This window comes from Porites lutea, chromosome 2, assembly GCF_958299795.1.
Source record: "Porites lutea chromosome 2, jaPorLute2.1, whole genome shotgun sequence".
In the NCBI taxonomy this organism is placed as follows: Eukaryota; Metazoa; Cnidaria; class Anthozoa; order Scleractinia; family Poritidae; genus Porites; species Porites lutea.
In genome coordinates, this window is record NC_133202.1 from 32,975,579 (window position 1) to 32,987,590 (window position 12,012).

The 12,012-nt window shown below is 40.3% G+C and overlaps 2 protein-coding genes across 2 annotated transcripts in view; both read right to left on the bottom strand.

Annotated features, from left to right (window-relative positions):
• LOC140926082 (uncharacterized) overlaps positions 1–12,012 on the bottom strand; it is a 48,328-nt gene that overhangs the window by 17,365 nt on the left and 18,951 nt on the right. The window contains exon 2 of the mRNA XM_073375880.1: positions 5,311–5,390. Coding sequence (XP_073231981.1) covers positions 5,311–5,390 — 80 coding nt within the window. The remainder of the gene's footprint in view (positions 1–5,310; positions 5,391–12,012) is intronic.
• On the bottom strand, positions 3,231–3,746 carry LOC140926878 (uncharacterized). The gene has a single exon (XM_073376559.1). It carries the CDS (start codon positions 3,744–3,746, stop codon positions 3,270–3,272), a length of 477 nt encoding a protein of 158 aa, XP_073232660.1. The 3' UTR covers positions 3,231–3,269.

The window sequence follows — 12,012 nt, forward strand, 5'->3', positions numbered from 1 at the left end:
CAGTGAGGAACTCTTCTGATGAAGAAATGAGAACTGATCTATGGTTGATTTATCTACTACACCATCAAAGACCTTATTGGGAGGCTGATAATCTTCAGTAGAAAATGCATGTTCGTGTTCGCAAATTTCTTGACAAATTACAAATCTCCTTCCCTGGTTTGCATCAGTCCATTGAAGGCTTCATAACAACGTATCCTGCAAACATCGTCCACGTATTTTAAATTTGTAACTGCTGAGCAAGAGAGGATAAAGGGGACAGAGAAGGCATCCCCCATACACACCCTATTCCATAGGTAATTCGCCGGTCTCGAGTTATTTTTAACACCAGATATCTCAAGGGGGATTAGACAACAGCCAATCATATAGCGCGAATGTGTTCCTCGTGGATGACCCACGCTCAGAGCCACGCGTCCTTCACGAATTGACGTAGAAAAAAATGGTGGAAGACGCGGAGAGCGATATTGCTATTCGTTTTGTCCACGAAAACGACTACAGAAAGATTTCTGCTAAAGCTGTGTCAGCGAAACGGAAATTAAAAAAGAATCGCCCTTCCTCTCTTGCATGAAGATAAAAGTACAGCAGGGAAATCCTTAACACACTGAATATTCTCTCAGGATCATTTACAATTTACAGTTTGAAGAGAGCAATTTCTGGTATTATATTTATGCTTTTATTAGTCTCTTATAATTCAAAAAAATAACACTTGGCGTCCTACTTGCTTTATTGTACAAACGACCGGTTTTAATGGACCAGCGAAATTTCTCATTTTATTTAAGAACTAAGGTTACGACAACTTCGAGTTCACGGGTTGTCAAAGAGTCCAGCGATTCCCTTTTCCCAGGTGAGCGCCGACTCATTTCGCTTCAATATTCAGGAATGCTTTTGATAGGCTTTACGCTTTCATTGCCTCTCGCCCGACATGTTTTCCACAGGGTTTAGTCAAGCGAAACCGCCACGAAACATCCACGCAGCCCGCGAGGTAACTTCATCCCGATTCTAAAAATAACTCGAGACGAATTACCTTTGGAATAGAGTGTGTATGGGGGATGCCTTCTCTGTCCCCTCTATCCTCTCTTGCTGCTGAGTCATTCAGTCAGAGGCTAGGCGTAGGAAATAACTTCGATGTCAAAATAATATTGATCGTGACTAATTTTTATCTCTGTCTGCTACAGCTGTAGTCATGTCGTTTTCCTTTTTTTTTGTCAATGGTGATGTGGTAGTTAATCCCTACACTTAGGAGATATTACTCCTGAAAAATCCAGTTGAGCCACTTTCAATGAACTAAGTTCAATGCATTGGCTTATACGGATTTCAGTCTTCCTTCTCTTGTGGACACTTATTTCAATAAATATCAACTGTAGGAAAGAGAAACTGATTTTGACAGGTCTACCGACTCATAAAGTGTATATCTAAGGATAGATAAAGAAGTAAATCTTAAAACACACATACTTAACACATTCCCTGAGTCATGAGTCTTCGTAAGGTGGTTTGACTAGTATGTGGCATTATGGATCAAAGGGGTGGGATCAGGGATCGGTGGGGAGGAATCTGGGGTCATTGAGGTGAGATCAGGGATCCCTGAGGTGAGATCAAGGTCAGGTTGCAATTTTGGGATCGTGTATCACACCCACACCTCTAAGGCCAAATCCGAACAGCATGCAAGCTATTTCAAAGTCACTGCTACATTTATGAAAACTACTAAGGGATATTTGGGACGGTAACATTTTTATGGGATCATATATCACAATTTATCGGAATTTTGAGGTCCATGATTACAACAAATGGGGAACCCCCGGGGGGTACTGCCATATATGGGCTATATAGGTATGTGCCGCTGTGAAGGGTATGGTTTTCAAGCAGTTTACTCTAGGATAGGGTATATAAATCAGAGCGTTTGGGTCTAGAATAGGGTATCGTTTTTTAGGAAACTGATCAGTTGGTTGAAGATTTTGTCTAGACTAGGGAAACAGGTACTCTAGGATAGGGGGGATTTGGGGAGTTTGCTCTAGTATAGGGTAGCAAGATTCAGCTGAAGTAGCTCTGGTATAGGTTAAGGGTTCCAGGGTCCCAGCGGCACATCCCCACCAAGAAATTCCTAAAGTACCCCTCCGGGGGAGAACCCACATACCTCGTGGCTCCCTCAGAACTTTGCTCTCCCTTTGAGTTAGCCTGCGTGGCAGACGTTCGAGAGGGAGGTTACGAGTAACACTGCTTCACCAGCCCTCCTCTCCTCTTCTCCTTTCCTTCCTGTATGCCTCATGCAAAACGACCGCTTTTCTTTATTATTCTGTTTTTTCCTATATAAATAAAGTTACTTCTTCTGTGGTCACGTGTGATAACTAAGCTACGGTAATAACTTTATTGTGTTAGTTTCTATCAGTGGAATGGCACTTATAAAGAAGGTCATTGTCCAGGGGGCTAGGAGAGTACTCAAATAGTCTAGAGAAAATAGTAAGTAACTGGTCGAGCGTTCGTTAGCCTCCCACACAGTCGTTTTTAGGGGAGCACGTCTTTCATCCCTCCCCACAAATGCTTGTGGGGAGGGATGAAAAACGAGCTCCCCGTAAAACGCGTGGGAGGCTAAGCTTTCGCAGGTTTTGCAAAGCCTAAATAGACCTTGTCACAGTTTTCGACACCATCTTGACGAGTAGGCAAACGTGTGAGAAATTATAGTGATTGTACGAAAACAGTAATGTCGAATAATCTCCGTAAAACGACTGTTCTGAAAAACATATCAATTGTAAACTAAGACTACTAAGCAAAGGATTGCACTAAAAAATTTGGGGGGCGTACCTGTGCTTAAATTTCTCCAGAGGCTTGCTTTATAGATTTTCCATATATTTGTCTGTAATTTTTCCCGGTACTTTCTTACAGACAAATGTATAGGAAATTTTAAAGAGTGGTTCTATGTCTTCTAGCGCACGTAACGCCCTCAGTTTTTTTCAGTAGAATCTTTAGGAGTGAAGCTTTAGTTTACAATTGATATTTTCTTTCAGAACGGCCGTTCTACGGAAATTGTTCGACATTAGATTCTCATAAAAACACTGTAATTTCTCACGCATTTGCATATTCGTCAAGATGGCGTCGAAAACCGTGACAAGGTCTATTAAAATGATACCTTTGACATGCATCTTGAAAAACCACGGATCACGACAGCTTTACAGTAGTGATACAAACTGACTCAAGATCGGTTTTCATTTTCTTCTTCAGGTTTATTTTTCGACCATGATTACAAACTGATTCTCTGAGATTGACGGGAGAATGTTTTATTACTTGGTGCAAACAGCACATGTCAGCTCTCGATGCTGAACATATGGAAGGCAAGGAAGAGAGCCACAGTACCCTTCTACGAAATACAGTAAGGCACCATCCTTGTTGGTATTGGTCCCTGGAACATACTCTGGGTCTTTGTCAACACAGACGAAGTCTTTTTGGTTCGGGTGGTTGTGATATGCGGTCATCAGGTACCCATGATACTCCTCGGTCCACCCAGAAGGACAATCGTTCCGCGCGGGCATCATCAGCATTGAGCCACGTGACTTGACAAAGCAGACAACACAAGGCGCCTCGTGATCATGAAGATTTCGTCTGAAAGGATACCCATTGTAGGAATTGACCTGATATTCAGCACCGTACACATATCCTGAGACCTGATTGCCGTCGTTATACCTGTCGTACTTTGGATTGTGTGGAAGACAAAGATAGTTTACTCCACCACCTTGGTGACCGTACCATTCACCTCCCATTAATCCTGAGGATGACAAACTACAAGTTTACAAAGGTACATCATCACTCTCCTATAAAGTGAACCCACAACAAATTAATTTCACTTTCTTAGTGACTGAGAGTACAACAGAGCAAAGTTATTGCTACAACAAACTTGATTTACTGCACTCCAACTGAAACACTAATAAATCTCTGAGACAAAAAGTAATTGCTGAAACTCTTCTCATCTGTTTGCAATGACTAAAAAATAAATAAATAACTGAATGAACGTTCAAGATGTCAAAAAATTATCCGTTTGCCAAGTTTTTGAAGTGGAAGCTGTTTCTGCAAACAGTGAATGCCCCTTTAACTACCATTGTGAAAAGATAATAAATGTAGAAAGTTTTGACCTTAACAATTACGTAACTCTACTTTATTACACCCGTTTCTAAACCCTCTTTGTAGTAGAATGCAGTCTCGTTAACATATAAAGTCTCTGAGCTGACCTACCTTTCTAAAGTAGCTCAGCTCCTCCTGGACAAGTGGTCCTTCCCCAACGAACATATTTCACTCCAGACTTCCCAGCTCCTTCCTTTCCCTTTTCACATTTGGGTCCTTGAGGCCCTTTCAACCCAGGACTTCCAGCAGAACCTCTCTCTCCTTTGGGACCAGGAGGGCCTGGAAAAGGCCTGTTCACGCCCGGCTTACCAGCATCTCCTGTGAGTGGTCAGAAATACAAGGTTGATAGATTTTTGGAAAATGTCTTCCATACCTTATTCTGGGAAATTAACAATGCACTTTATTAACGCGATTTTAAAAAAATTCGCGTTAATTAAATGTATCTTAATTAACGTCGATGTAAATTCAATGCACGCTATTTTACAACATTGTTATTTTAAAGCAGCTAGCTTTATTTCATTACAAAACCTCACTAGTTCACGACTCCTCTGTTGACTCCTCAGGGACACTATCTGATAGGACTTATTCTTTTAAAATCGAGTTCAAAATGTACAGAACAACCTGAACATTGACAATTTTTTTTAGCTAACAATAACTGTGAGTGCTTCTTTTTCTCCTTGATATATATTTATGCTGAGATTTTGTGAGTGCAGCAAATTTGTGTTGATTAAAGTAGGATGCTCATCGAAAACTCGCGTTCATACCTAACTTTTGAAAAATTCGTGTTAATTCAAGGTAACGTGAATTTTTTTAGCGTTGTCCACGTGCATTGTTAATTTCCTAGAAAAAGGTCGATGTTCTTCCAGGAAAAGTACCAAATATTTAGCTTAATCTTGATAGACACTGTGAAGATCACATTTCAATTTGTGCCCATTTTCTAGCTGTTAAAGAAGTAAAATTAATCAAAGATGAGTACCTTCTGCCCCAGATTTGCCAGGTGGACCGTCCTTACCAGCAGGCCCAGCTTTCCCGGGAGCCCCTTTACCAGGCAATCCTTAACATGGGTGGAACAACTAACGCAAGATAGTATAGGATCAAGTTACAAGGAAATGATCCTATCCTAGTTACCATTTTACGCATTAAGGCCCTCAAAAAAAAAGACTAGAAAGAATCCCGATTTTTTACGTTACATGTGAATTACAATACCTCGAATTATGTAGGAATAGCGCTTTTGAACCATCATTTTGCTGGTAAAAAAATCCGACTTGTTTATTAGCGCTCCGAGCCTGAAAGAAAAGAAGAAAGAATTATGACCTAACTTTAACTGATCATAAGTTGCTGGGTTTGCGGTTTTGTGGTTTTAATCAATTTCGGTTTTGCTTTTGATCTTTGCGGGTATTCGAATTTCGTTTTTTGAGCGGTTATTGTTTTTGCGTTTTTTGTGAAGTTCTGTTTTGCGTCTTTATAAAACGTCGTCTTACAGCTGCTCCATTCTAAAAAGGTAGAACTTCTACTGTTAAAAAGTTTCAAATTGGTCAGAAAAAAGTCTTCAAGTCCATAAACAAGGGTTTTTTGCCCTCTGGGATCGAATATATCACGTCTTCGCGTTTTTGTTGCTGATTTTTAGGGGAAGTTTTTGCGGTTACTATCAACACACCCTGATGTACATCCTGGGGCATACATAGTGTTTTTCTTGTATAAATTTTGTTGTTGTTGTTGTTACTAAGTTTTCTAACAAGAGCTTCTTGACAAAAAAAGTTAACTTGCATTAACATGTAAGAGTGAAAGATAGAATCAACGGATTCTAGTCTGCTTATAGTGGCTTGCCGTCGCAAGCTATGACGATTTAACGGCGCAAAGCGCAAAATCGAATCACCGTTTTCGCACTATAGGCAATTCTTCTGGTTGAGGAAATGAGACCTGATCGATAATTGATTTGTCTACTACGATATCAAAAGCCTTGGGATACTGATAATGACTAGCAGAAAATTTTCGTGTTCGCAAAAATTGCAAATTACCCTTCCTGTTTTACATTTTGTCCTTTGAAGGCTTCATAATAACGCTGTCAACGTCGACCTATTTTAATTCTTAACGCTTAGCCAAACTCGAGGTCGGGAAAAGAATAAAGTGTGCACTTTAGCAAATTTCAATTAACTAGCGTACGAGTTAGGATCCTCTGCCTTATAGGAAGTACTGTGTTATTGACTATTTCACACTTTCGTTTGCAAACATGTAGACATCACACAAAATTCATGACATTTGTTTACCAATTTAATCTTTACAACATTGGGTCCTGAATAAATTTCTGTATCCACTCGACTGGAACAATTGATACAGTAATACAATAATCAAGCAGGGAAAGGAGAAACCTAGTGAAAAAGTACGGACACAAAGAGACTGCTGCACTACAAATAAGATCATCAGAAATGTAAATACGTTAAATACGATTTTTTTTAAAATGAAGGTTGCCTTCTTCGTTCTCTATGCGGTGACTACCAGGACAAAATTAAACGAACCAGAAATTATTCGCACGTTACTCCGCCGTAAGTAGCCATCAAATCCTGCAAGCGCACTATGAAGAGTGAGCAGCTAGTAGCTGTAACTTGTTACTTTGTTACATTCGCGCGCCGGAAGAAAACGCCTGCACTGCAGGCTAGTTACAATGTAGTTTCATTTGGTACAGCACTTTAACACTGCCTGCTGAAATACGAGAAATCTTCAACCCGAGTTTGTTCACCATGTGCTATCTCTTTCGACAGATCCGATTCTGCACGTACTCTTGTTCGTAGTTCTTGGATCTTTGGCGCGGGGCGACTTTGCTGTTCTGTCAATCATTTTAAGGATTTCACTCCAACACAACAATTCCTTGCTTTATAGGACCCCATTTCAGTTTTCCGCCTCTTCCAGATACCTTATCACCTTTAGGAAGTTATGGATCTGGGCCAAGGTATCTCAGTGCGTTTAGGGAAAGATAGAGAAGTCAATCTCAGACACATGTACAAAAACATTCCCTTGGTGGACCCCCTCAGACGTATATTCATTCCCTGAGTAGCTAGAATCCGAGTAACACTGATCCACCAGCCTTCCTCTCTTAGGTTCATTTTTCTCCTCGCCACTTTTATTGGTCTTGCTTTGTCGTACCCAGCATCCTGCGTCAAAATAGTCCTGAGATAAAATATAAATCAAAAGTGGATGAAGGTCCTAACATTCTGCTGACAGTAACTGTAACAGCGTGTGCGTTACAGGTACATTGTACATAATACCTCTGTCTGACGAAAGAATTGAGATTTGATCCTTTAATTACTTTTCTGATTCACTTCCACACTTAAGTTAGTCTGTCTGTCGATCAGACAGTCACTCAGGCAGTCAGTCAGTCTGTCTGTCTGAAATTAAAAAAACTTGGCTCCGTGCTGAAATAAAGCGTGTGATTGTGATTGTCTGTTTTTCTATCTGTTTGCGATGTCGACTACTGTGACGTTGTTTGGGGCAATTTAGATCAGGCTCTTGCCACTAAAATCCAGAAACTGCAAAATCGTGCTGCACGCATAACAATCTTATAAGGTTACAATGTACGTTCAGCGGAAATAAGGAAACAAATTATCAAAACTGGACGTGATTACAGTGTGTCTGTTTTCAAGAGCAGTCTCCATAATCACGATGCGCCTTGCTGTGTGTTTTGTCAAGTCACGTGGCTCAATGCTGATGATCCCAGCACAGAATGACTGTCCATCTTGATGGACCGGGGAGTATTATGGGTACCTGATGACTGCATATTACTGTCATGCGAACCTAGCCTGCGTGGCAGGCGTTAAAAGGGGGTATAAATGAGACAGTATTATTCAGGACTAAGAGTACAGCGATAGTTGTTTGTCTCTTTTTACCCGCCTATTTAAACAAACAGACTAGCTTGAAATTAAAGAGCTTTCTTGGATGAGCCTTTACTGAAAGGCTTGGCACATTTCGTCTACCTCGAATCTCTCGGAGTAGTACATGGCAATCACTTCGAGATTAGAGAATCGCTCTTCAGGCACTGTTGACCTAGAGCAGGTCATTTCATCAATGAAAAGTAACGATCGCTCAGGTTCTTAGCTTGCGGTTGGAAGGGTGCAGGCAATGACCTGGTCCGGCAGTTGTTCGAACGCCGGTTAGCGCTAACCCGGGGTTAAATTTAACCACGCTTTCTTTTTCTTTTTATCAAGAGCACTCTCTCGAATAACTTTGTCTACTCTCTTTACAGTATCCAATCATCAAATTGTAGGCAAAGAGAATTAAACTGAATTTGCTTTTTAAGATTTCATATCTGAGTTCAAATTCGCAGTAACCCTGGGTTATCTTAAGCCTCCAGCTGCAGTGCTTTATCTACTGTAATCGAAGGCGCTAGACAAAGCAAACGGCAGGCGTGGCGATCTTCGTCAAAAATTGATCTTGCATTTGGAAGATTAAGGGGTAAAGAAGAGGAATAGCTACAGTTTTCTTGTAATCGGATCGATTGGACTGGAACTTATATTAGTATTTATAACATTATTTTTCGTATGAAAAAGGGATAGATGTGACTGTGACGACATGGGTAGCCAGACAAGTTTGAAAACTTTCCAAAGGTGGGGTTGCAACCCCCTCAACCCTCTCCCTCGATCCGCCTCTGAATAAATCAATCAATGAATCTGTTGGTTTGCTTTGACTTCATACATCAGTTTTGCTTTTATTACATCTTCGGCATTTTCTCAGGTAGGCACGCGCGTGCTCGCGTACACAGGAAACTACGCCCCTGGAAATTTCAAACAAAGCAAACAAACTTTTCAAACAAAGCAACTGGCTACGACAGAGTATCTGCACGTGTACTCAAGGATAGTCTAGTCTAGTCTAGTCTACCTTCTGCCAATCACTAGTATTATGAACTACTCTTTTCACACTGGAATGTTTGAAAGGGCATGGAAAATTGCGGAGGTAACTCCTATTTTAAAATCGGGTAATTCTGAAGATCCGTGCGATAATCGACCTATTTTGCTACTGCCTATCCTTTCAAAGGTATCTGAACGATTAGCCCATGGACAATTTGTCGACTATTTAACAGCAAATAAGATATTGGCTAAAACTCAAAGTGGTAACCGAAAGCTTTTTCCAACTAAGACTGCCCTTCTATGTGTTACAGACGACCTGTTGCAGGCAATTGATGATAAAAAGATCTCAGCTCTAGTTTTACTCGACAGGTAAAAGGCCTTTGACAGCATCAGACATGATATTCTATTGCAGAAACTACAAGCTCTTGGTGTCTCCTTTTCATGCCGTGACTGGTTCCATAGCTACCTTGTTGACCGCAGTCAAAGAGTACGCATCCAGGATGCTATATCTGATCCACTTCCCCTGAAATATGGAGTCCCTCAGGGATCAATATTGGGTCCAGTCCTGTTTACTGTTTATGTGAATGACCTGTTGTGTGTCCCTGCTTACTGCAAATCGGCCTGTTATGTTGATGATTCTAAATTGTACCTGTCCTTTCCCTCATCTGACATGTCCACTGCAATTCACAATCTAAATGCGGACCTGGAACAAGTCTCCAGATGGTGTTGCCAAAACTCTTTATTGATAAATCCTGATAAGACTAAAGTTTTAATGATCGGTACGCCTCAACCCCTTAATAAGCTGCCCACAGCATATGTACGGATGCTTGGAAAAGAAATTACCCCCTCTACTGTTGTTAAAGATCTTGGCATTTATATTGACCAATCACTAACTTACAACGAACACATTGCTAAAACAGTCTCTATTTCCCTACATAAACTCGTACAAATCAATAGAATAAAACACTTGCTAGATAAGAAAACAATACTTCTCCTTATGAACTCTTTCGTGTTTAGTAAGTTATATTATTGCTCAACTGTTTGGTCAAATACTAGTAAACATAACATCAACAAACTTCAGTTAGTGCAGAATTTTGCCGCCCGTGTTGGTCTTGGCCTCAAAAAGTTTAATCACATCTCACAAGCTATCAAATCGCTAAATTGGCTGCCTGTTAATGACAGAATTTACTTGAACGATGCAGTGATGATGTACAAATGTATTAATAAACTTGTGCCTGACTACCTAATCGAGGAATTTATTCTGCGTTCACAAACTCACACTAGAAATACTAGACAACGCGATCAACTGAACATTACAAGGTGCCGCCTAACCACGGGTCAGCGGTCCTTCACCTACTGCGGTGCTAAGCTCTGGATTAATCTAAGAGACAATGTTAAATCTTCAGATTCTGTCAAAGTTTTTAGGACAAAAATTGTCAACCTACTTCTCTCTGATCAATCTATGAATTTGTAAATAGTGAATGATCCATTGTATTTCACTTATTTTTTAACGTATATTTATTATCTTCGTTATTTGGTAATTTATTTAGCTATTTTAGTTGATTAGTTGATTAGTAGACTTGTAACTGAAAAACCCTCTTTAGGGAGGTGCAATAAAGTATGTCAGTATGTATGGGAACGAGGACTTTGAACAGTGGGTCTCGTGACACGTCATGATACTTGAACTTCAAGATATGGGGCCCCAGCAGTTGAACAAAACTGGGCTTGCAAGTTACCCAACAGATAAATCGTTATTTGAGTGAAAAAAACACCCCTTTCGTCTGGGTAGAATACCACACTATATCTGATATGTTCTGGTTGTCATATTGACTAATTATTAAAAAGTATTTTGAAAATACTTGTCAAGTAAACAAGTAACTTTATCGGACATGCTTTTTGCAACATAGAAAAAAACAGAATAACAAAGAAAAGAGTGGTTTGCATGAGGTACACAGCAAGCTATTTTAAAGTCACTGGTACATTTATGAAAACTACTAAGGGATGTTTTGGACCATGAAATTTTTATTGGATCTGATATCACAATTTATTTTGGAATTTTGGGGTTCATGATTACAAAAACTGGGATCATTACTGAACCAATATACCTCGCTGCTACCCTCGTGAGTGGCCCCCCTCAGGCCTATGTTCTCCCTTTGAGACGAATGATTACGATCGAGTAACACTGACGGCTTGCTGTGCAGATTTAGCGCTAAAGGTGCTGGTGTGATACCCGATCCCAAAATTGCAACCTGATCTTGATCTCACCTCAATAACCCTAGATTCCTCCCCACCGATCCCTGATCCCACCTCTTTGATTCATGATGCTACATACTAGTCATACCACATTACGAGAGGTCATGACTCAGAGAATGTGTTGAGTATGTGTGTTTTAAGATTGACTTCTCTATCTATCCTTAGGTATACACTTTAATAAGTCGGTAACTGTAGGAAAGAGAAACTGATTTTGACAGGTTTACTGACAAGTTACTTGTTTTGCAGTCACGTGAGTGAACAAAGCCAGGCTAATCTTTCTAAAGTGTTAGTTTCTGTCAGTGGCATGGCACTTATAAATGAGATCATTGTCATCCTGGGGTTGTAAGAGTACTCTAATTGTATAGAGAAAATAGTAAATAACTGATCGAGCCTTCGCAGGTTTTGCAAAGCCTAAATTAGAATGAAATGTATTGTGAAAAACCACCTTCAAACCTTTCGTTTATAATTAGGATCACAACAGCTTTACAGTAGTGATATGCTATAAACTGACATGACTCAAGATCGGTTTTAACTTTCTTCTTCGCTTTTATTTTTCAACCATGATTACAAACTGATTCTCTGAGATTGACGAGAGAAGTTTTATTACTTGGTGCAAACAGCACATGTCAGCTCTCGATGATGAACATATGGAAGGCACGGAAGTGAGCCACAGTGCCCTTCCACGAAGTATAGCAAGGCACCATTCTTGTTCGCATTAGTCCCCGGAACATACTCTGGGTCTTTGTCAACACAGACGAAGTCTTTTTGGTTCGGGTGATTGAAATATGAGGTCATCAGGTACCCATGATACTCCTCG